Here is a 25,808-nt window from a genome sequence, read left to right on the forward strand (position 1 = left end):
ACAAAAATGGTGCCAAATGGTGCTTCTTGTTAGGTTGCTCTGACTTGACCCTGACTCATTTCTACTGACCTGATTCTTGAATGTTTGTGACCATGGACATCAGCATAAAGAGATTCAAAATATAAAAATGCAAACGAAGTAAAAGCTGATTAGTGCGTAATGTATTCTGCAGCCTCTAACCTTATTGGTGGCCAAACAACATATTCTCACTGACCCTCACGCCTCGAGCGTTTGCGGTGGCCAGGATGTGGCTTGGGACAAGTCACTGTTTCCTTATGTGTCTCTTGAAGGTCTTCATTGTAGGCGTTCACAAAGGAGTTTAAGCCAATCCCTCACCACCTTCTGTGGTCTTCTCTGAGTGGTGAGAGATCTCCCCCAAGGGTCACATTTGCCCAAAACCTTCCTTTGCCCTCGTGTCTGAAGAAAGCCTCTCACTGGACAGCTTGTGGGTCGAGGGGTGGGCAGTGAGGAGACCCCCAGGTGTGTGCCATGTCCTTGAACCCAGTGACCAGCGGCATGGCCATGTCTCCTGCTCTGATGGAGCGTCGGCCCAGCTCAGGCGCCAGGCTCCGCCTCTCCGGACCAGTCTCTCGAAGAGCCACCCTCAGTCCCTCATGCCTCCCAGGGGGAGGGGCTGCCGTGATTCATGAGCAAGACACAGAGGCCATGGCCACCCCAAGCGCTAGCGGACTGCATCATCCACTGAGCAATCACATAAATGAGGCCGAGTGGGGTCTTGACCCCTAAGGGCTTGGGCCAGGAAGCGCCAGTCTCCTGTCATTCAAACGGGGGTGTCGAGCCCTCCTTCCCCCGCACCCTGGCTTTCTGGATCTCATCCTGCCGGTTTGCCCTTTGGGACTGGAATCAGAGACCATCCCCTGTGCCCTGAGAGCTGGGAGAAGGGAGGGCACGTTCCCAAGTGCAGGGACCCCCTCCAGTCCCCAGAGCTGCCAGGCGAGGAGGGGCTGCAGTCGGTGCTGCCGGGAACCTGACGGTGTCGGCCCCTGGAGGGAGAACTCGTGGCAAGAAGTCCGGGGGATAGTCTTGCTCCCAAGTGGTATCTGCGAAGCACGTTACTTACAGGGGATTAAGCAGGAAGCAGGGTGCTGGACGGAAGGCATAATGACACCAAGGAAGTCACAAGCAGAAAAAACTGCATTTCCTTCCTTTCCAGGGAAAATAAATATCCATTTATTGAAATGAATTGTGAAGGAAAGAATGAGGGTCACATTCCCCTGCCCCCACCCTGAGTTCAGGCGTGTGGAAACGGCGAGCGACCGTGATCTTCAGCCTGTCCCCAGAAATGCAAGTGCAGGCTTGGAACCTCTTTAGGGCGCAGGAACATTCCTCCAGGACAAAAGACACTCCCTAATTCAGCCCCTTCTCTCCCGCTTCTCCTTGTGGACCCGGGTCTGGCTTAGCTCGTATCTTACATTCAGCACCGCTTAGTTACCCAGAAATCGCATGCGAAATTGTGACACAGAAAAGCAGTGGGTCGTGTGACTTCCATCAGTTCTGCCTGGCGTGGCCTCATCCTTGACTCGTACCGCTCAGAGGCCGGGCGAGGGGACTTGCTTACAGAATGCCCGGAGGCTCCCAGACACCCCCGAAAGTCGCGATCCGGGTACGTGCCCTCAGCACACGGGCGTCACTGCGGCGGGGCGGTAGGAATGAGTGGAGCTGAAGTAAGATCAGGGACATTCACGGTGAACAAGAGAATTGCCCGAATGGGAGGGTAGACGGGGAGCTTTCTGGTCGTATACGCAGTGACTGTTTCACTATCAGAGCCTGGGAGGTTTCATTCTCCCCACAGTCCCACGAGAGAAGCCTCATTGTCCCTATTACGCAGGTGGGAACACTGAGGCTCTGAGGGGCTGGACCACGTAGGGGAAGCAGCGGTGGCCGTGATAGAAAAAGTTACTGGCTTTGGCGTCAGACAGAGATGGGAGCAGAGCGCAGCGCGGCCACCCATGCTTTCAGGGATGGGCGGCAAGTTCAGAACACCCGTTCCCTCATCTGTAAGATCCGGACAGTGTGCCGAGGCGCTGGATTCTTAGGACGACATAACGCTCTGTAGCCGAGAGCACAGCCCAGCACACGGAAGACCCCCCGGAGATGCAGGAGTCCTCACAGACCTCCCGGTGGGAGAACCGGCATTGGAATCCCGAGAGGGCGACCGCATCCCAGCCATGGGCTCCTTCCACCGTGACACGGGGTCCCTAGATCCGGGAGAAAAAGACAGGAAGAAAGACAAGCAGAAGGAAGCCTTCATCCATGTCGCACAGGGCAGGTTATCCCGACGTTTCTACACCTCCGGAATATTTCATTTAAAAAAAATCACAACCCTTCTCCCCAAAACCGCACGACTGACATGCGTCAGACCTGACAGGTGATCCGATGAGGAAGGCGAGATGGAGAGAGAGGAGCTTAGAAAGAACCCTACACATTGCTACGGGGTTCGCCACGTGGTAGTATGAAAACCACCTGTCTCGTCTGTCTGTCTGTCTGTCTGTGTGCCGCTCTAGGTGTCACTACCTTTCACGTCCCCAGTGCCTACCTAGCCCAGGGCCTGGCACACAGCAGGTGCTCAACCCATTGGACTGACCTAGCGACATGGTGACAAAGGCCGGGAAGGGAGGACACGCTGCCCAGGTCCCCCAGGCTTGTGCCTGCAGAGCCGTGTGTGTGTGTGTGTGTGTGCGTGCGCGCGCGCGTGCCTTCAGCCTGACTTCCGCACACCGTGGGGCTCGTGGGCAGGCCGTGTAGGTCTGTGCGTCCTCCACGTGGCTACAGGGCCACAGCGGGTGGTGGTGGTCGCGTCTGGTCTGTCTTCGATGACTCGGGAGGCGGCTTAAGGGCGCCGCCCGTTTCCTGCCGAGACGCGCTCTCCTTCCCTGAGATGACAACTTCTGCGCACTCACTTCATGGGGTCCCAAATAACACGCTTCAAACAAATCTTTTATCACCGTTGCTCCTTGGACACATTTCAGATGCTGGCTGTTAACAAGAGGCCGTGGCTGTTAACAAGAGGCCGTTTCACCGGCCTTTAACGATGACGCTAATCGCTGTGGGTTTTTGTCTCGCAGAGTCCGGTCGGGCAGAGGCCAGGAGTAAATTACGGGGCTAACTTTGATGTCCGTGGATTATTGATCTGCGAGTTCTCTTCAAGGGGAACTCCAGCCGCCCCGAGACCTCAGCCGTCCCAAACGCTTTGCATCTCTGCACGTGGGCCACCAGCGTTTGGTTTTCACTCTATATTAATAACGAGACAACCTGATGTGCCGTTTCTGTAATAAAGCAACGGACGTATCAAAAGGCTCCACCTGGCAGCTAAAAATAAGTTAGTTTTCCCTTGACCCTCATCATCATTTACCAGAAGGTTCCCTGCCGTGGCGCACGCTGACCCTTCCAGAAGCATCCGGTCGTCTCACTCCAGGTCCTTTCCTGCCCTTGTTTCTCGGCAGGTGAAAGTCATGCTCCGCATCTGCCCCACCCTGGCTCGCGACTCCTCGGAATCCAGCTCCTTCTTAAAGGTGGACCCACGGAAGAAGCAGATCACCCTGTATGACCCCCTGACGTGTGGAGGTCAGAACGTCTTCCAAAAGAGAAGCAACCAGGTTCCTCCTAAGATGTTCGCCTTTGATGCTGTTTTTCCACAAGATGCGTCTCAGGTGGGTGTCCCCCTTCCCGTCCCCTCGGGCTCAGGCCACGCTGATGGGTTTCCAGAAGCTTTGACTGTCGTGAGAGCCTGTGAGCCGGGAGGGTGTCTCCCAGGGCGCTCTTCCATCCCGACAACTTCTGGAAACCACTCAGGGCTCCCCCGAGTAGCTCGGCCCTTTTGAATTATTGGTGTCCCACTTTGGGCAGGATCACTGGGCTGGGATCTTAATAAAACATATCCTAGGAGAGAAGGAAGAGGGAGCCAGTCTGCCGATGGCTTACAGGAGCAGGAGACAGAAGGCGGAAGTGGGGGTTTTAGGAACGCCTGCATCGAGGCTGTGGCGTCTGTGGTCCATGAGGACACCGGTCCTACCTGGGCTTCTAGGGACGGGTGGCGGGGGGGTGGGGCGGTTGTCCAGGAGCTGGGCTGGAGTTAGGCTGGGTTCTAGGGCAAGTGAGAGGCCGAGAAGCTAAGGCTGACATGTCTGTGACTCAGATCAGGGGAGTGTCGTGGAAGGGAAGGAGAGAGGCTGGGTAGAGCTCCTGGGTTAGCCAGTGATGCATTACAAACCTCGCTAAAATTCTGAAATTCAGTGGCTTAGAACAGTAAGCACTTGTTACTCCCCATGAATCTGCAGGCCGGCCGAGCATTCTTCTGTTTCCAGCTCAGCCCACGTATGATTGCAGTCTTGGGCTGGACGCCCTCACCTGTTCGGGGACGGGCTGGCTTTGGGCTGTCTGGGGCTTTTGCTGTCACACCGATGGCACGATCCAAGTATACAAGCCTCTCGAGACGTAGGCTCCGTATTGTGAGCCCGTCGCTTCTGCTGCATTCTGTTGGCTCAGGGCTGAGGGGTAGGAGGAGACCCCACCTCTGAATCGAAGGGCTGCACGTTGACATTGCAAGGGGCAGACACACACACACCAGGTGGAGAATGACGGCCACACCGCGGTGACGATAACTTGGAGGCTTCTTGGGGGCCAGGGTGCCAAGATTCCTGAACCAGAGCTCCTGGAGCCCATCCCAGGAAGAGCAGATGTCTACTGGAAGATTCAGTTGCACCATCTGGTGCGATTCAGCTGCAAGGAGCCGGCACGACGGAAGCTTCTAGTAGACCCATAACCCAAGTTAGAGGTATACGGTGACCTACTTTGCCTGCACATTGGGCTCCAACAGCTGCATCTTCTGGACAAATTTCCAGCACTTTCCAAGATTTATATAAAGCGGGGCGCATCGGGATCACTGATGCCTATAGCAGAACTGGAAGACCCGGGTAGTAGCTCCTGTGAATTTCCTCCGTGCTGCATCTGAGCGTGGGCCTCGGGGACGCTCGCTCAGGCCCCGATGTTATCCCGCAGACACGCAGCACATGGCATCGGCTCTGTTCATTCATGAGCTGAACTGGTGGCTTCCCCAAAGAGTTTCACCAAGAGAAGACAAAACACTTTGCAAGCCAGTCCGATGGTCCCTCACTTTATTACGTTTCATAAAATGTGTTCCACCACCCCACCACCACGACCCTGACGTTGTGTCTAATACGTGGCCCACAAATCATTTCACAATCATGGTTTAAAAACTTCTCTAAAGCAATTCTCCCTAAGCTGAAAGTGTCCCAAGGCAAACCCTAAATTCAGGGTGGACTATTAATGAGTTTTAGGTTTATTCCAGAAAAAAGGAGCCTTTTTTATCACTCGTGTTTGCTGACATTTCACACGGGGTTGGCAGAGCTCAGAGGCTCAACGCTTACAGTCACGCTGGCTTCGGAATGCTTTAGTTTTGCTAAAATGGCCACTATTAGAATACATGGCATATCTCTACGAACGGTGCATTTTCCGGGAAGTTTCATACACGTTCACCAGCTTGACTCTCCTCGAAGTCTGCGGCATAAAAGAGGGAAGCGTTGCTATATCCCCTTCAATTCTCTGTCGTGCTCGACGTGCCTGCCATCCTCCCCAGCGGGTTTCAGGCGGTGTGGCCTAGGGAGGGTCACTCGACCTCTCTGGGCCTCCGTGTCCTCACCTGGGCTGTTGGGATTCACGAGTTGAGACACGTGAGGCGCCTGGTGGAAGAGAGCCAGAGCACAGCGAGGGCTCCGAGCTCGTGAGCTCGTGCTGTCAGGTCATCGCTGACGTAGGGAGGGTCATGCTGCGGGTCACAGTCAGACTCCGGGCCCCGGCGGCGAGCTCCATCTGAGCCCCTGACGAGGGGCAGGAAGGAGCTGGACAGAGCAGCAGGCTTCTGCCCTCAGGTCCTTCCTGTGGCTTATGGGACAGCAGCCTCCAGGGAGGCCCAGGCCGCTAGGAGGTTGGCTTTCTTCAGTCTGTCAGGACATCAGCTCTCAGCAATGACCAGAACGGCCCTTGCTCCCTGTGAGCCCCCTGGGGTCACCTGCTGCCCACGCCGGGGCAGACCACTGAGGCTCTGGCTTTGGGGAGCTGTCATAGTCTGTTAGGACGGTCATAACACACAGCACAGATTCGGGGCCTTATCAACAAGGGAAATTTATTTCTCACAATTCTGGAGGCCGGGAAGTCCCAGGTCAAAGTACTGGCAGAACCGGGCTCCAGCAAGAGCCCCTTCCTCATTCACAGCTGTCCTCCTGCTGTGTCCTCACATGGCCTCAAGGAGCCCATGGGGCCCTGCTCGCCTCAGGGCACTCATCCTGTTCAGGAGGGTGAGCCCTGTGACCTCGTCACCTCCCCAAAGGCTTCACCTCCAAATGCCACCACATTTCATCATAGGAATTGGGAAAGGGGCGGGGCACAAACATTCGGAAGCAGGAAGCCAGGTGGGGGGACTTACCCCTGTGGGTGCGCAGAGGCCTTCTGCGGAGCCGGCCCTGCCCCGGAGTCTGTGCTCGGGAAGGCCGCCTGCTTCTCAAGGCCCGAGAAGGCGGGGTTCATCCAGCCGTCGCTGCAGAGTCACCTGTGACAAATTCCGTCAAGATTCTCCAGCGTCCGTCTCGGGGCTTCCAGCCGGCCTATCGCTGCAGGGGTCCCGGGGGTGTGGCAGATCCCGCGGTCCCCACAGCAGCCTCGTCCTGCCACCCCCTCGGCCCCAGAGGAGCCCGCAGCGGAGCTGCGGAGGAGACCACCAGCACGCTCGAGAATGGGTGGGAGTGTGGGTTTTCTATTTGGGTTTGGGAGAGAGAATCGATTTCCAAATACTCGGGCCCGTCGCAGCCCTGCAGCCCCGTTCCTGGCAAGGCCGTGGCTCTTGGATTCCGACCCCCTGGGCTGTGGGGGTGTGGCACGTGGCTCTGACACCTCGAAGGGATTCCTGGAGCTCGGACGGTGGTGGGGACAGCACACCATCCGTGATTTTGTCCTCCTGCTGCCCAGAGAAAGTTCTAGGATCTCCAGGTGCAGCCGCGGAATTCGCAGAATTCCCCTGGTTTGCAGAGCTCTGAATTACTGGGTTTTAGTGGGGAAATACAAAAAGTCATCAGGAGTCCAGCCCCCCTCTCAGGATTTAGATAGTCACGTGGGGGCTGAGCCACACGGCCGGCCGAAGAACCCTCATGGTGACAGCCTGACAGGTGGCCTTTGATAACGTATGTGGAATCCGCACAGAGAGAAAGAAAAGGCTGGTTTTAAAAAGAAGGGGACGTGGAACAAGAAAGAGGAAGGAGGTTGGAGACAAAGTCGACGTAGATCACAGGCCTCCAGCTTCTACTAGAAACACCACGTTTCAAGGTCATGTTCCTGAAATGGTCCATCATCTTTTTCCCACTAATAAGCTTGGTCCATTTCATATGCTCTGTGCGTGTGTGTGTGTGTGTGCATGAAGGATCCAGGTAACAGACGGCCAGTGGGAAGTTTAAAAGCCTTGTCCAGGAGCCACGAAGGGCAGATCAGACAAAGGCCTGAGGTCCGCGAAAGCACCCTGTGTCCCGGGGCAGCCTGTTCCCACCTGCCCTGCACAGGCAGCAGCTGAAATGCCCCATGAATTAGCAGAAGAATGGTTCATAGGTCACGTGTGTAAGGCTTGGGTTTATAAGAGGCTGAGGTCCCAGAGGGTTTTGAGCACTTCCGAACGGCATTACGGCCTGACCCACCTATAAGACCGTGACCCCCGAGACCTGAGTCCCAGGGAAGGGGGCTCCGGTTCCCATCGCTAATGGTCCACTTACCACACGTGTCTCTTTTCATTTCTGCCAGGCTGAAGTGTGTGCTGGAACCGTGGCAGAGGTGATCCAGTCTGTGGTCAACGGGGCGGACGGCTGCGTGTTCTGTTTCGGCCACGCCAAGCTGGGTCAGTGAGCGATTTCCTTGTTCCTGCCGTGTGTATCCCCGGACGCGTGGTCTGGTCTTCTGTTCCCGCCCCAGAGTCTGCAGATGAAAGGGGAGGTTGTCGCCTTTAGGTGCCCAACTGTACAATCCCCACTCACCGTTTCTGCTTTTGAAATGTAGCGTTCATCCTAAGTGGAGACCCAGGCTTCTAGAAGGGGGTGGCAGGGTCCCTCCCACTTGGTCCAGGTCAGGGGCACGCCCAGAAAGCCACCAGGAGAGGGGATGCATGCCGAGCCTCGGCTCTGGGGTTCACAGTGGTGGACGGAGCCCAGGACAAGGCACAGGAGCAGCCCCCAGGCCAAGCCCAGAACCGTGTCAGGACCCGTCTGGGGACGGCATCGGACAGCCAGCCTTAGTCCCCAGCCTCCAGGCTGAGCCAAGTGAGAAAAGACAGGGTCTGGATGGTTGGACCCCCTTCAGGTGCCTTCTTAATCCTGGCCTGGGGCCGTCTGGGGAAGTTAGGAATTTGGGGAACTCCGGAAGTGCCCCTTGGCAGACGTTCCCACAAAAGCCTTGCAGTCAGGGGGGCCTGTTGCAGGCCGAGACCAAAAGCTCATTTCAGCTGCCTTCCTTCGGTCTTCTTGATCACGGATCAAAGCAGCAATGCAGATTTTAATAGAATTTGCTCCTGCGATAAAAATATACACCGCATTTAACTTGAGGAAGGATATAAACTGCGAGGCTGTGGGTTTCATCTGGGTGGTGATAAAAAGAACCTTTACGGCGGTGAACATCTCGGCCTTCCCTCCGCGTGTAAAACGGGGCGGCAGCTGGATGGCGCTTGGTGTCTGGGATTGTCCTCGAGCCGCGTCCAGGCTTAGATCCGGTCCTCCGGTCTGGGCGCTCCGGTTCTTTGTCCCTAGTACTAGGAGAAGCCCTGGGTGGTTGCGATCCTCAACCCCTAGTATTTCCCTCTTTTCCTTTCATAGACTGCCCCCTCCCCTCCCCGTGCTCACCCTGTGTTCCCTCCTGCCACGCTCCCCGCAGGGAAATCCTACACCATGATCGGAAAGGATGATTCCATGCAGGACCTCGGCATCATCCCCTGTGCCATCTCTTGGCTCTTCAAGCTCATCAATGAGCGCAAGGAGAAGACGGGGGCCCGGTTCTCGGTGCGGATCTCAGCCGTGGAGGTGTGGGGCAAGGAAGAGAACCTGCGGGACCTGCTGGCCGAGGTGGCCACGGGCAGCCTGCAGGACGGCCAGTCCCCGGGCGTGTACCTGTGCGAGGACCCCATCTGCGGCACGCAGGTGAGCAGCTCCCGGCTGGGGTGCGCGCCCGTGACCACCCCCCCGCGGCTGCCTCCTCAGACGGGGCTGGCGCCTGAGCGTTTACTTTAAGGTGGCCGGGAGCCGTGTGGCCGCAGCTGCTGAGCCATCCGCTCACCCAACCTAAATATTTGTACCTTGAACCTGATGGACAGTGAACAGGAGCCACGGTCCTTGTAGCCATCGTGGGGGGCGGGGGTGGAATTCACTTTACTTACGCCCCTTTCGACAAAAAGGGAAGTCCAGTGTTTCTTTTGCTTAAACAGCAAGCCAAAATATTTACTGCTCTGCACGAAGGGCTCCAGCCACTACGGGGGCTGCTTACGGCTCTATAAACTGCGTTTCTGGCCCTGGTTTTGCCGCCGGCTTAGTAGCACTATAGGAAAAACTAAGAACCACTTTCTAATTAGCACCACGATATCATTGCTCGGTCTGTGGAAGGCCGGAGAAGCTCCCGTCCGCCTGTGCAGGGTGTGACACAGGACGGCCGTGTGGGTCTGTCCCTCGCTGGCTGACTGCAGGGGGAGGAAGGTCTCTGAGTTCCCTGCTGGCCATCCCGAAGAATCGGCTCTTTCCGTCTCCAGCAGGCTTTATTTCCTAGATTTTTGTTTTAAGATTAAGTTCATTTTGATGAGCCCCTGCCTCCTCACAGGTGGGATCCGTTGGCGTAGGTGAGGATACTCGCACTTGGTTTTGTTCTACCCGTGCTCCGAGCACCTCAGATCCTTCCGTTTCGGTTAGGAATCTCCCCCGACCTCCAGCTGCAAAACTCGTGGTGACTTGCACGGCCCCACGTGACCTGCCCCGCCTACCTTTCCAGCATCCCCTCTTGCCACTCCTTGTAAATTACATGTAGGTGCCTAAAAAAAGCCCCTCAGACGTCAGCGTGCGTATGGGTCACTGGGGATCTCGTGACCCTGCAGGTTCTGGCTCTGTAGGACTGGGATAGATCCCCAAAAACACGTCTCACAAGTCCCCATGTGACTGTGATACTGCTGGTCCAGGGACCGCACTTGAGAAGCTCAGTCCGGTGGCACCTGCCTTCTGTTCCCTTTCCAAGAATTACCTAGATGTTCCGATACGCTATAGCCTCCATTCACTTTTTTTTAATTAAAATGTTGTTAGTTAACACAGAGTGCAATATTGGTTTCTGGAGTAGAATTCAGTGATTCATCACTCACAACTCCATTCACTTTTATAAAAACTCGGCCTGGGAAGTCCCACGTCGACCACTGGTTCTCTGAAGGCTAAGAAGAACCCATCAACTCCTCTTTATTTTAACTCTTCTTACTGAAAAATCACAAAAAAAGTCTTTAGCTTGTCTTTCTGCCATAGTAAGTACAGGACAGTGAACACAACAGAGTCTCTCTTTGAAGTCTGAGGATTTTGGAGGTGCCGGGTTCCCAGACCAGCTCTCAGCGTTCAGAATGATAGCGCAGTCAGAGTCAGAAATAGAAAATTCTAAGAATGTGTTCCGGCCCTGAGACCGACACGGCTGACTCTTTGTTTGAATACAGCCGAGGTTTCCTTGTCTCCCCACAAGAAGGAGTGTTGCTCCAATTTTTTTTTTAAGATTTTATTTATTTATTTGACAGAGATCTCAAGTGGGCGGAGAGGCAGGCAGAGAGAGAGGAGGAAGCAGGCTGCCTGTGAGCAGAGAGCCCGATGCGGGACTCGATCCCAGGACCCTGAGATCATGACCTGAGCTGAAGGCAGCAGCTTAATCCACTGAGCCACCCAGGCACCCCTCCAATTCTGATAATATTGTTCTAATGAAGGTTTCCTCTAATTTCTAAGGGATCTGATAGGATTTAGACACACGGCCCACAATGCTTTCTTAATTGATTAAATGTCATGATCGTGAATTTAGAAACTAAAGATAAAAATAGATATTCCTTAAACAATCAAGATGAGACATTCAAGTATGTTGGGTGGTTTTGCATCTTGTTTAAAACTATGCTCGTACATGTAAGTCTAAAAGTGGCTTTAAGTCACTGGAGTAATGGGGAGTGAAGTTCAAGCTAACCAGGGTTGGCTTTTCCTTCTTGGGGGAGCCGGTGCCGTCTGGCCTGAGGTCCCATCATGCCACCTGCCTGTCTGCGAGCATTGTAGTCTTTGAGAGCAGGATGCGGTTGCATCCTCCGGGTTTTCTTAGGTAGGTGGATAGCCCAGGGTGTGGGTTTGCTGGGCTCTGCAGAGGTCAGGCTGGGCCCCCTGCTCCCTGGCCACTCGGATACAATCTTACACTCTTCACACCTGCTAAGACTTGCCGTGAAACCGCGGAATGGCTGAAACTAGCTTTTATCCACTGCATATGCTCAGTATTACCTTTCAGCAAAGGGTTTGTGAAGCAGACAGCTGCGCGTGAGTCCAGGCCCTTGTTCTAGAAGGATCTCTGGCCTCCGAGATCCTGCACAACAGAGGGCCAGAGACCTCAGCTCTCGGCTTGTGTGTTCCAGCTGCAGAACCAGAGCGAGCTGCGGGCGCCCACGGCCGAGAAGGCCGCCTTCTTCCTGGACGCCGCCATCGCCTCGCGCCGGGGCAGCCAGCAGGACTGTGACGAGGACGACCACCGCAACTCCCACATGCTCTTCACCCTGCACATCTACCAGTACCGCATGGAGAAGAGCGGGAAAGGGGGAAGTAAGTGCACCCGCGGCCAGGCCCAGCCCATCATCTGGGGCAGCCTTGGCCCCTCCCATGCCCGACGTGGGGCTTGAACTCACGACCCCGAGATCGAGCTCCCCTCCCCCTCAGTCCATCGACCAAGCCAGCCAAGCGCCCCTGACCCTTTTTTAGCAGGGTACAGAGTCTGCTGCTTGGGAGTTCCAGACGATGAGAGAGCCTGGGCTGCGGTTTCCTTTGAACTGTCCTGGAGGAAAGGGTTTGCTTTGGCGAGGGTAATTGACAAATGCAATTACCAGAGGATGGTGAGCGAGGACAAACTTTAAATGGAAAAAACTTCGGGTGACTTGTATCTTTTTTGCACACACTTTACAGGTACTCTTCAGGAAGGTCCAATATTTACACCCCAGACACCCTGGTGATGGGTTACTTGTCAGTAGCTTGAGTCCACTCTATGGACCCGGGAGAAACAAAAGCATTTTTTTTCTAAATTGCCTATAAATCAGCCTTTGGGATAACTAACCAGGTTCTGGCTTCCTCTGTGCCTCGGCGGCATTCCTCTGTAAGACCGGGGCACAGGCCTGCTCCATGATGAGCGGCAACCCCGGGACCCCAGTGCGCTGGGTACACAGGCCCCTTCGGGCTACAAAGCCAGCACTGACCTCGGTGCGGCGCCCGACCCTTTGCCTGCCAAGTCGTGTAGGCTCGATGCTCTAAGGAGCGTCTCAGTTGGGATTCTGAAGCATGGGCCGCATAGGCCGTTGACCTGGGCTTTCTCCCCTGTGAGCCACAGGCCTGGACTGCTGGGTGACAGCTTCCCTATGCTCTCGATGTCTTCCAGTATTCCCTGAAAATGATTGCCTCGGGGCACTGGGTGCCCGGAAAACAGACATTAGCCCCAAGCTTGGAGACTAACCCAGGGACCTGGAAATTGTTAAGTTAATTGGCTAACACAGAGGCAATCAACAAACCTAATTCTTGGTGGGGCCCTGAGCTGGGCATCCAACCAGGATCAGGAGCTGGGCTTCCCAGTTCTCTGCCTGTTGCTGGAACACCTGGAAGCCAGTATCCTGGGAACAGCTCTCGGGCCTTCTCTGGCCCCCATTGGAAGCTCTGCCCTTCTCCAGTCTCAATGCCTCCGCTGGCCCCGTCGTCTGCCATTAACTGTTACTTTCATTCAGTTTTCATGAAATCCAGTTCACATTCAGAAAAACCTACCCTGCTGGTGTGTTGTTAGATGAATTTTAGCAAATCTGTATAGCTGGGTATCCCCCACCGCCGTCCAGAAAGAGAACAAAGCTGTCCGCACCGAAAGCTCCCCTCCCCCACCTCGAGCCCCTGACCACCCCTGATCTGATTTTTGTCCTTTTAGTTTTGCCTTTATCCAGAACCTCATCTAGATGGAATCCCGTATTCCCTGTGTGACCTTTTGTGTCTGGCTTCTTGCATCTGGCTTGAAGCATCGGAGACTTACCCACATGGTTTTGTGTACCAGTTGTTCGCTTATTTTTCTCGACGGAGCCTAGAGACTTGCCCCTACCCCTCCTCCCACCTCCAGGCCTGAGATCTCACCATATGCCCCGGGCTTGGGGGCTGCCCAGGAGTCTAGAGATATTGGCCTCACTGGTGGGGCACTGGGCACCCCGGGTGGCCAGCCAGCAGCAGCCCGGACTGCTCTTAAACCAGCCAAGGTCATGGAGGTCTGACTGCGGGGTGACCAAGAGAGTTTGAATGGGAAACTTCCAGAGGAAGTTGATTCCCAGTGATGGGCTCACACACGAGTACTGCATTTCCGTTTAGAAAAACTTTCTCAAAGAAGGAAACGAGGGGTTAGGACAGGAATGAGAAGATCCAGACTTTTAAAACTTGACACAGAAACCCCCCCACCCCCCGCAACAGTCTGGGGGCTGGCTTTCAATTCTGCACGCACTGTTTTTTCTGGATCGTGTCTTACCATCATGAATGGGGGAGTCCAAGAAATGTTTTATTCTTTGAAGCTTGCTTTTTTATTTTATTTAAGCTTTATCTCTTTTAAGCTGTTCTCTTCTTTCAAGTCAATATTAATAATCAGAGCCTGCCGTGGGTGTTCGTACTTTCAGCAGAGGGTGACTTGCAAAAGGTACGAATTTTCAGCCAAATTGCTTCCAAGTGGCGCTGAGCGGGAGATCTCGGCAGACAGTATAATCTCGTTCTCCTTCTAGGTTTCAAACCGTGCTGAAAACAACTATATTCAGTTTTTCTTCTTCTTGTTTTTCTTTGTGGTTCTGCTCTTGATGTGGAAACTGAAAGTAGGGAAGAATCTTGAAAATAAACAGTTAATGAAATGACTTCGACTGTAAGAAGTGGAAATTGAGCCTCACAGAGGTGTGGGCTGGGCCCTGTCCAAGTCACTCCGCAGCACGTCTGGGCACTTATGGAATATTTAAGATCCCATTCGCCTCCTGGCTGTTTATATATCGTGAAGGCAAATTGCTTTTAAATAATAAATTCAGGGTAAAGGAAAAGACAAGTACCATTAATGGCTCCCCAAAACCCTTTTCGTTACTTTCTAATGTGTCTGTAGATGAGAAGTCGGCGAGGGGGAGTTGGGGGGGAGACCAGGGGACGTCACCTGCCTGCCACGGCCCCCGGCTTCCCGGGAAGAGAGGAGTCTAGGCTCCGATGTGCACAGGCGGCCCCCGGCCCGGGGCTCGCTTGACTTCATTGAATTTTTATCTGCTTAAAATATAATAAGGTGATTCAGAGTGTTGTTTAAAATGGAAATTTTTGTTTACTTATACATAAGTAATAATCCCTGTGGACCTGGCAGGCAGAACTCAATTAAAGGAAAGTTTATTAATTAGTTACCCTGCAGGGAAGCAGAGAGCGGAGTCTGCCGCTGTGAACAACGGGCCATCGGTGGCTGAGATGGTGGGTTTCAGACGGGTCTCTCGGGAAGAGCTTGCCACGTGTGTGCATGCACCTGAATCTTACACGCGTGTGTATTTTACATGCACACGTGTACAGACATACACACATATATAAAGAGGCAGACAAAAATGTTTTAAACAGGTCCAACCAGGAGAGAAAATTTGCTGTTTCACACATAGCCTTTGGTTACACTTGAAATATTTCCCTGGTTTAGGGAGTTTTTGGAGTCTTCGTGGGGCCGACTCTCCAATGGTTCTGGAGCCTTCCCCTGCTTTGCCAAGCTCATGTGTGAAGGCTGAGAGCCCCTGTGGGAATTCCAGCCTTGGGAAAGAGCCCGAGGGCCCGAATGGTCAAGAGCTTCTCCTCATGAACGGGTCTTCCAGGAGACTGTCCACAATGTTGAAATCAAACGGAACATGTTCTGTGTTTTCAAAACATCAGTGCTTCTCTGTTACCTCGTTCAGCGACATTTCTGAAAGAGAAAGACCATCCGGTTACCTTTCACATCAGCAGGTGGTGTGAGTTCAGAGAGGTCCTCTGTGCAGCACAAGCAGGAGATGGTTAATTGAGAAAGTTAGTCCGAAGGGAGGATCCTGAAAACTGGTACATTCACGCCATGAACGTTTCATCTCATGAATATTTATTTCAGTAATATTTCAAAACACACACACAAATGGGTATTTATTTATTTATTCATCCTCTGATATGGGTTTTTCTCTTCGAAATGACTTTGCAACCTAAAGTTCTGCTTTTATAAACCACGCTCATATTAATAGTCTGGTTCTTGCTTTAAATTTCTTCTAAGTGATTTGAGAACTCAAAGACGTTTCTTCCATTTTTTTTCCCCACTTTATAATTTCTCGTTTCCACCAAATTCAGCATCTCTTTTATTTTTATTTTATTTATTTATTTTTAAAATATTTTTAAAATATTTTCTTTATTGATTTGAAAGAGGGAACATGAGTGGGGTCGGGGGGTGGGCAGAGGGAGAGGGAGAAGCAGACTCCCTGCTGAGCAGGGAGCCGGACACGGGGCTCGATCCCAGGACCCTGCCGAAGGCTGACCTGAGCCGAAGGCTGACGCTTGCCTAACTGAGCCACCCAGGGGCCCCTCAGCATCTCTTTCCGAAGAACTCATTTTTATCTTGTCTTTCCAAAGCCTTGAGTTTAGCTCTTAAAGAAACACTAGCTCTCTTTACACGATTGTATCTTACTGGTTTGCATAAGATTTGCTTCTGTTTTTTCCGTGATGACAAGCAGCATCCCTGGGTTTATGAGGGAGCCCCGCTGACCCATTAAGTACACAGCTCACCTGCGGGGAGCAAGGGAGCGCAGACAAATGGGAAAACAGCCAGCCCGGGCCACGCGGATCCCATCCATCCACAGAGCTCACAGGTGAGGGCCACGCGGCAAGGCAGCTATTCCCAAATTTGGCCGCAACCAAGAGTCACCTGGGGAACTTTCCAGTGAATCCCAGGGCTCGTGGCGCACTCCGGGCCGGTTAAATTGGAAAGCCGAGGTGCAGGAGCCAGACGCCTGTGTTTACTTAGCTCCCAAGGTGATTCCAGCGCGCAGCCAAGTTTGGGAACCGCGAAGCTGCGAGAAGGTGAGTTAAAGGCGCTTCTGCTCCCTTTACAGTTACCCGTGGCTTTTCGTCTTAGCTTCCACGATAATTTTCCAGGAGATGTTGGGCCATTTATTTTTTCATGTATTGGGGGGGGCGATTTATTTGACCCCCGTGAACCTCGTTTTCCTGGTCTGCCCCACGGAACCGATGCCGCATTGCAGGATGGTTGCAGGAATTAAGTGCCATCAGGAGACAAGCGTGTCCCGGCACCTCCCGGGCCCTCGGCCAGCGGGAGTTAGGGGGGTGGCCCAGGAGTGGGGGGAGATCAGGATTGCTGCCTGTGGGGAGGGTCTGGCCGAGCTCCAGACTTGCCATATACCCAGGAGAGCGCGAGCAAAGGGGGGCGGAAGGCCACTGGGATCCGTCCACCCCGCGCTGCGACCCCGGAAATCTCGGACTGTCCTCGATGACAGAACTTTCTCGCCAGCCATCCGGAGTGACGCACGTCCTTGCTGGTAGCACGTGGCCGGGGCGCACTCACTCACCCCAGGCGTGGAATCCAGGACTCCGTGGCTGCTTGAACTTGAGTGGGTTGGACGGACAGACTCGATTTTCCACGGGCTGGCTGGGACTCCCGTTCTGAGTCACGCAGCCCTAATTATAGGTGTTTCATAACGCTCTTCGGCTGGGCTAAACTGTGCTTTTGTTCTCTGTCTTCTGTTTTACTCCGTGTACGTTGTGCATTTTATTCCATTACATCAAATGGCCTATTAGAGTCTCAAAGTCCCAGCCAGTCCCTGTCTTTGCCCTTTAATCTGCAGCCCAGGTGGGAGATCTGAGCTGCTCCTCTCTAGGTAATTAGGTTGCAAAACAGATGATATTTTGCTTTAAAAATAACCATTTCCCTAGCGTGCTGCCGTGACCTGATCTTGCATAATACGGAATGGGATAAAGAAGTTCCGTGTTGGGTTCCTGGGTGGCTCAGTGGGTTAAGCCGCTGCCTTCGGCTCAGGTCATGATCTCGGGGTCCTGGGATCGAGTCCCGCATCGGGCTCTCTGCTCAGCAGGGAGCCTGCTTCCCTCTTTCCTCTGTCTCCCTCTCTGCCTGCCTCTCCATCTGCTTGTGATATCTCTCTGTCGAGTAAATAAGTAGAATCTTTTAAAAAAAAAAAAAAAGTTCGTGTTGTTTCTTCCCTCGTGAGGGTTTTTCCTGGGGAGAGGGGAAGGGGGAGAAAACGTAGCATCCTTGATGTGAACAGTTCTTGGCCGTGGACGTATCCGAATCACTGGGCCCCTGTGGATGGAAATGCCGGGCTTTCCCTAAACACGCCTCACCCTTTCTCCTAGATGTGGACGTTGAGGACTCAGTAGAGCAAAGTGAGGGTTAAGACAGTCGTTCCCAAATGTTTCCATCCTGTGATGTGCGCAGAGACTCGCCCTCCCGCATCCGCGCTTCTGTGGGCTCTGCCCACAGATCTGTGGACACCCAGGGACTGGCCACAGGCTCATCCTAGGTCCCCAGGACCCAGCCCCGGGCCCATCACACCCCCTGCCTCTACTTTCCCACCCCAACCCCTTTTCTGCCTTGCCCCAAAAGTCACAGTTTCTGCAACAACTTCTGGAAACTTGTGTGTCTACCTTTGCTGCTTGCCTTCCATGCAGAGCAGGGGAAGCAGAGGGAACAGTAGCTGTCCCAGAAGCAGGAGGACTTGCGCCACCCTGGGAGGTGGGAATCCAGGGGTCTGAGGAGCCAGGGTCTGCTGCTGCCTGGGGAGTGGGGCGGTGGGGAGCCGATCTAGAAGCTGGGGTTGTGTGCAGGGAAGGAGGTCACTCCCCTCGGAGAGTGGTGCCCGGGCAGAAGGAGAGCCCAGTGTCCCCGCCCTCTCGGGAACTGCCTAAGGCCACATTGCACAGGATGGGTGGGGGGCATCAGTCTTGAAAGGGTGAAGCCCAGTTGCCCTCCAACAGGACAGTCACGACAGGTTTCCTGGTTGAGAACAAAGCAGGGGTACTCAGTGTGTTAAGCACCTGCCTTCCGCTCAGGTCATGATCTCAGGGTCCTGGGATTGAGCCCCGCTGGCGTGGGGGAGCGGGGGTCCCCTACTCGGCAGGGAGCCTGCTTCTCCCTCTCCCTCTGCCCCTCCTTCCTGCACTCTCTCGTGCTCTTTCTCAAACAAATAAAATCCTAATTTAAAGAAACAAAATAGCTTTAACAAGATACACTTGAGATAGAGCAACCCACATATTTGGCTTTGCGGTCTGTGTATAAGCCCCTGAACACGTCCATACAGTCGAGATAAAGGACAGAGCCCTCGCCCTCCAGATTTCTTGGCCAACGTGACTTTTGACCTTTTTAAAATTGTTTTTGTCTTATAATTAAGCTTCGAGAGTTTTTTATATGCTCTGGATAAAAGTCCTTTAGCAGGTAGATGTTTTGCAAACATTTTCTCCCAGGCTGTGGCATGCTTTTTTATTCTCTTAACCATGTATTTCAAAGAGCAGAAATAGTTTTCACGACGTCCAGCTTTTCTGTGTGTTCTCTTATAAATCACGTTTTTGGCTTCATAGCTAAGCAATCTTTGCCCAACCCAAGATCAGAAAGGTTTCAAGCTATGCTTTCTTCTAGAAGTTTTATAATTTCAGGTTTTATATTTAGGTCTTTGATTCATTTTTTTTTTTTTTTGTAAACTGTGCAATGTATGGATTAAAGGGTTTTTTTTGCATGTGTGTGTGTGTGTATAGAAGACAAGTTCTTCAGTCTGATAAAAATGTTTCTGAAAAACCTGCTAACATAATGGGAAAACACTTGCAGCTTATATATATATATATATATAAAATTGGAGAGAGAGTATGTATGTGAGTGGGGGAGGGGCACAGGGAGAGGGGGAGAGCATCTCGGGCAGACCCCACACTGAGTGTGGAGCCCAGTGTGGGGCTCAGCCTCGCAGCCCTGAACTCTGTGTAACGGCTCCAGTACCATTTGTTATGAAAACTATTCTCTCTCTACTAAATTACCTTTGTTAAAAATTCCTCGTTCATATTTGTGTGGCTCTGTTTTGGGACTCTCTACACTTCTCCATTAATCTCTACATCTAGCTTTACACCAAGACCACACTGTCCTGGGTTCTGGTGGCTTTATAACAGCCCTTGAAATCGGATACTGTACTACTAGCCTTCCAGTTCTGTCTTTATTTTTAAAGGTGGTTTTGACTATTCTAGGTCCTTTGCATCTCCATATAAATTCTAAAGTTGGCTTCTAAATGGACAGTGCAGCATTATTTTCTACAAAAAAAAAAAAAATGCTGGGATTTTAACAGAGATTACGCTGAATCTGTAGGTCCATTTGGTCAGAACTCACATCTCAACGATGCTGAGTCTTCTGACTCACAAACGCAGTGTCTGTCTCCAGTTTTTAGGTCTCAGTGAACATCTCTCAGCAATACTCTGTTGTTCTCTGTGTATAGATCTGGCTTCTGTGCAATTTACACTGAAGTATTTTGTATTTTCATCCTATTATAAATGGTATTTTAATTCTTTTGAAAGATTTTATTAGAGAGCACAAGCAGGGCTAGGGGCACTTCTGCAAATGGTATTTTAAAATTTCAATCTCTAGTTGTTTGTAAATACTAGAAATACAGGGGAGCCTGGCTGGCTCAGTTAGTAGAGCGTGTGACTCTCGATCCTGGGGTGTGAATTCAAGCCCCGCCTTTCAGGCATGGAGCCTGTTTAAAAAAAAAAAATGTGGGGGCGCCTGGGTGGCTCAGTGGGTTAAGCCTCTGCCCTTATCCCAGGTCATGATCCCAGGGTCCTGGGATCGAGCCCCGCATCGGGCTCTCTGCTCAGCGGGGAGCCTGCTTCCCCCCCCTCTCTCTCTGCCTGCTGCTCTGCCTACTTGTGATCTTTGTCTGTCAAATAAATAAAAAAATCTTTTTTAAAAATGCGGCTCATTTTTATCCGTTGGTCTTGTATCTCGCAACCTTGCTAAGCTCTCTTTATTCATCCTAGTTGCTTTTTTGTGTGGATTCTGTTTGATTTTCTATGCCGATGACCGTGTTAGTCCACAAAGACTATTGGACTCTTTGCTTATCAATCTGGGTACCTTTTCTATTTTCTTGACTTCCTGTGCTGGCTACAACCCCAACACAACATTGAATAGAAATGGTACAAGTGGACATTCTTGTCTCATTCCTGATCTTAGAAGGCATTTGATCTTTTACCCTTAAGTGTGATGTTAGCAGTAGATTTTTCAGAAACTCCTATCAACCTGAGGATACTGCCCTCTGAGCAGTATTTTGCTGAGAATTTTAATCAGGAATAGATGTTGACTTCTGTTAAACGTTTTTTCTGCATCTACTGAGGCAAACTTGCATTTCTGGGATAAATCCCACTTACTCACGGTGTAAAGTCTTCCTTATATGCTCCTAGATAGTTTCCTAATGTGGTTCTCTGTTTAGCAATTTTGTAGCCATGTTCATGAAGGATATTGGTCTTTGGTTTTCTGTCCTTGTAATGTCTTTGTCTATTTTTGGTATCAAGGAAATCCTGGCTATGACCATAGGTTATTTGGAACAGTCCTCTTGAGTTTGAAAATATTTGAGAATTGTCCAGATATCTTTCCATGCCAACTTCTGATTGAATTCCGTCGTGGCAGAGAACATACGTTGATGTGAATCCTTCAAGATTTACTTAGACTTGGTTTATCACCAGAATATGGTCTGCCTTGGGAAATGTTTTGTGTGAATTTCAAAGGAATGTGTATTTTGCTGTTGTTGGGTTGAGTGTTCTATAAATGTCAAGTTGGTTGACCGTGTTTTCCAAATCTTCAACATCTTTACTGGTTTTCTGTCTACACATTTTATCAATTCTGGAGAAAGTGTTATTTGAAACCTACAACTGTAATTACAGACTCGCTTATTCTTGGAGTTCAATGAGGTTTTGCTTCAAGTATTTGAATGTCTGTTACTAGATGCATAAATATTTTTGATTGTTAGGACCTCTAATCAATCATCACCTTTATGAAATGTTCCTATTTGCTTCTATTCACACTTTTTGTCTTCAGTTTCTTTTGTTTAATATTGATATAACCATTTCAGCTCTCTTACGGGCACTGTTTGCATGGTCCAGGCTTTCCCACTCTTACACTTCTAATGGATTGTTTCTTTATATTTGAAGTGCGTTTCTCATAGGCAGCCTATGGCAAGGGCTCGCTCTTTTGTGCGGTCTGACAATTTCTACCTTTCAAATAAGAATGTTCAGACTATTTACATTTCATGTAATTATTGACATGGTTTGGTCCAAATTCTTGTTTTTCACTAGGATTTCTATTCAACTTACCTGTTCTTTTTTTTCCTTTGCTTTTTTTTTTTTTTTAAATCTGCTTTTTTTGGATTTACTGAATATTTTTAAGAATTTCACTTTAGATCCTTTGTTGGCTTCCTAGCTGCAACTCTTCACTCTTTACTGATCTCTTTAGGGTTTATGGTATGAACCTTTAAATTATTACAGTCTGGGGGCACCTCAGTTGTTAAGCCTCTGTCTTTGGCTCAGGTCATGATCTCGGGGTCCCAGGATCGAGCCCCACATTGGGCTCCCCACTCAGTGGGAATCTGCTTCCCCCTCTCTCTGCTTCTCCCCATGCTTGTGCTCTCTCTGTTTCTCACTCTTTCAAATGAATAAATAAAATCTTATTTTTTTTAAAGTTGTTCTTACAGTCTGCTGTCAAGTGATGTTCTAGGACTTCATGAATGGAGTAAGAGCCCTACAGTGCAGTGCCTCCATTCGCTCCCTTCTAATCTTCATGCTATTGTCCTTGAACTTCTGAATTTTGCATATTAGAATCCATACAGGACAATGGCCTTAGTTTCGCTTTAGCAGCTGGTTATCTTTCAAAGAGGTTTAAATACTAGGCAGGGGGGCAGGGGGGCAAGCATTTATTGGCGCAGTTATCCTTTCTAGAGCTCCTCCTTCCTTGTTCCTTTGTGTATATCCTCTGTGGGTTGGCTTTGGTGAATCCTTTCAGCTCTTTTAGTCTGAAAGAGTCTTTCTTTCCCTTTGCCTGAGAATGATACTTGTGTTGGATATATTATTCTAGGTTGACATTTAGAAATGTTGCTTCACAGTCTTTTCACTTGTATCAGTCCCAACAAGAAACCTGCCATCCTCCTTTTCTTTGGTCCTTTCTAGGGGACCCGTTTTCCTCCTCTGGTTGCTTTTAAGGTTTTCCTCATTATCCCTGGTGTTAAGCAGTGTGATGAGCCTTAGCATAGTTTGCTTCACATTTCTTGGGCTTGAGGCTCATCGTAGATCTGTGGGGGTTTGTAGTTTTTTTTCAAGATTGAGAAAGTCTTGGTTGTGTCTTTTTTTTTTTTAAGATTTTATTTATTTATTTGACAGCGATCACAAGTAGGCAGAGAGGCAGGCAGAGAGAAAGAGGGGAAAGCAGGCTCCCCGCTGAGCAGAGAGCCAGACTCAGGGCTCAGACCCAGGACCCTGGGATCATGACCTGAGCCGAAGGTAGAGGCATAATCCACTGAGCCCCCCAGGCACCCCTCTGTTTGTGTTTTTATTTTTAAATTTTCTGCTTCATTTTGGACAGTTTCAGTGACTTTGTCTTGAAATTTACAAGGCTTCCCTGCTGTGAGGTGGGATCTGCCGTTGATACAGTATATTTTTTAGCTCTAGCTTTCCTTTTGTTACAGAAGCAGTTTGTCTTTTTTAATTATCCCATGTCTCTACTTAAGTCTTTAAACATTTGAAATATTGCCATAGCTGGGTTTTCACCTTTTTTGCTTTTGTTTTGAGAGAGAGGAAGAGAGAGAGAATCCCAAGCAGTGGAGTCTGATGCAGGGCTTGATCTCACGACTCTGAGATTGTAACTTGAGCCAAAGTCAAGAGGCAGACACTTAACCAAGTAGCCTCCCAGGCACCCCTGCAATATGGCCTTAGCCATTTTAATGTCCTTCACCATCACTATCTAATAATATCAGTCAGTTCTGTTTGGCTTCAGTTATCTTTTCATTATGAGTCTCATTTTCTTCTTTGCATGCCTTCTTGATGGATGCTGGACATCTTTGTATTTTATAAATATATATTTTTTAAAATATTTATTTGACAGAGAGGCACAGCAAGAGAGGGAACACATGCAGGGGGAGTGGGTGAGGGAGAAGCAGGCTTCCTGCCCAAAAGGGAGCCCAACGCAGGGCTCGAGCCCAGGACCCTGGGATCATGACCTGAGCGGAAGGCAGATGCTTAACGACTGAGCCACCCAGGTGCTCTGTGTCTTATAAATATTCTTAAGCATTGTTTTGGGTTATAGTTATTTCTAAACAGTTCAATCATTTCTGGTCTTGCTTTTAAGATTTGGTAAGTGGGACCTGATCTATGCTCATCTTGGGCAAAGCATTCCCGGCTACAGAAGCGAGACCCTTCTGGGTCCCCTACCCCATGCCTGGTGAAGTTTGAGTTTTCTAGTATGGCTGTTGGAAACAGGCATTATTCCTGGCCTTGCGTGAGTGCTGTGCGCTGTTACCTCTAATCTTCCTGGGTGGCTAACTCCCCAGCTGTGTGGTCCCTCGCATGCCTGTCCTGACCAGGACTCTGTTGAATACTTGAGGGGCTCTCTGCAAATCCCACGTTCTCTTCTCTCCAGTACTCTGTCCTGCCAGCTGCTGCCACCTTGGTCTCCCTGGACTGTCTCCAGTCTGTCTCCTCCATTCTGGTAGTCCACTGCATCCGCCGGCAGCATCCCATCCCTGGCAGTGAGCTGGGCACAGGCAGTGCTCCCCTTGTCTGTTTCCTGGCCCTTCACTGCCTGATGTCTAGTGTCTTAGAAACAGCCGTTTTATACGTTTTGTTTTTAGGTTAGACCATTGATTTCATCCGTGTGATGTCATCTAAACCAGAAGCAGAAGTCCTTGTGAGCAAGTGGCTTCACTTTTCTTCACTTCTGCTTTCTTGTCTATATTTCTACAAAGAACAAGGGGCATTCGGCTCACGGCTTTACTGCGGAACTGAACGCGACTGGTGCTTCTGCAGTGCCCGACAGTTGGTAGATACTCGGCAAATACTTGGGTCTTTCCTGGTCTCTGCACCTGGTTATTACTTCTTCCTGATTTTTACCTTGGGGTATCAACCCGATTGCTGGCTGAGCTCTCCATCAGGGGCTCTGTGACCCTCAACCAAAACACATAACCACCCCCGTACTCTTCAGATGCAACTCAGTCAGTTTCAGAATTCTACTCTCCAAAGAACACGTGGGTGCAAACCTTCTCCCGTTCATGGGATATTTACCTTCTCTGAGGTCTCCTCCAATTCAACCTACGGGAATTACTCATTCGTTTATAGGATGAACGTCAGGAGGTTTTAGGTCGGTGATGTGTGGCAGACAGAATTCAAGAGGACCACACTGTTCGCAACCGATCATGATTTTGTCGGGATTTCCTACTAAGTCACGAATGTCATCATTTTCCTTCCCTTCTAGTTTTCCCTCCGGCTTCCTAAGGAGCTCCCCGAAGGACAGATGAGCGTTTGCCAGAACCTAACCACCTCTCTTGTCTTCTCTGTCTCAGTGTCTGGAGGCCGCAGCCGTCTACACCTCATCGACCTCGGCAGCTGTGTGAAAGCTCTTAGCAAAAACCGGGAAGGAGGCTCAGGGCTATGCCTCTCACTGTCTGCCCTGGGCAACGTCATCCTGGCTCTTGTCAACGGCAGCAAACACATCCCCTACAAGTAAGTGATCCCTCCACTGGACGTATGGGCTGGGGTAACACCGTGCCGGGGCTGGGCACGAGACTCTCGGGCCAGTGACATCTCGGGAAAGATGCACGCGATGGAGGGACCGTCTGGACCGCACTGTTAGCTCTTTGCCTGAACCAGCCTCTGCTAACGATTGTGTATCCCATGCTCTTCCGAAGTCAAAAGTTGTGAAGATCCTTCCATTTGTCCCAGTCCTGACTTCAGCTGCTAAAGTCAGGGAGACTAGGAAGTTATCTCGGTTGGGGTCTCCAATCACAGTTGCCACTGGTAGGTCATTGCCACCATCACATAGACCCTTCACGGGCATGACAGCAAAGGCGGGAGGATCAAACTACCCTTCCATTAAGAGTCGGGCTGTCCTATTTAACCAATAAAAATACAGGATACCCAGGAATATTTGGATTTCAGAGAAGCAGCAAATAATTTTTTGAATGGGAAGTATGCCCCCAGTATTGCATGAACATTTAGGAATCCTGTATGTTATATGGCAACCCTATGTAGGAGAGCTCCTAAAACTTGCCACGGCCACCCACCATCCCCATGCAGATGTTTACCCCCAAGATCCCTTCTTTCTTTCCATTATGCTCCTAGAGGATGAATTTAGAGCTGCTCCTGTGTCTGGAATGGCCAATGCCTGGCTATGTCATCCGTGCTCACCTAGCCCAGGGCCACCCCTCACCACCACCACCGACTCAGCTCTGCCACTGAACAACATGGTGATGGTGCTGGGTG

General features: G+C 51.0%; 1 protein-coding gene across 1 annotated transcript in view; it reads left to right on the plus strand.

Annotated features, from left to right (window-relative positions):
- KIF26B (kinesin family member 26B) overlaps positions 1-25,808 on the plus strand; it is a 409,198-nt gene that overhangs the window by 333,049 nt on the left and 50,341 nt on the right. The window contains exons 6-10 of the mRNA XM_045084746.1: positions 3,465-3,671; positions 7,822-7,915; positions 8,941-9,203; positions 11,681-11,864; positions 24,890-25,049. Coding sequence (XP_044940681.1) covers positions 3,465-3,671; positions 7,822-7,915; positions 8,941-9,203; positions 11,681-11,864; positions 24,890-25,049 — 908 coding nt within the window. The remainder of the gene's footprint in view (positions 1-3,464; positions 3,672-7,821; positions 7,916-8,940; positions 9,204-11,680; positions 11,865-24,889; positions 25,050-25,808) is intronic.

Source organism: Mustela putorius, unplaced genomic scaffold (assembly GCF_011764305.1).
Source record: "Mustela putorius furo isolate JIRA1106 unplaced genomic scaffold, ASM1176430v1.1 tig00000785_pilon_pilon_pilon, whole genome shotgun sequence".
Classification (NCBI taxonomy): Eukaryota; Metazoa; Chordata; class Mammalia; order Carnivora; family Mustelidae; genus Mustela; species Mustela putorius.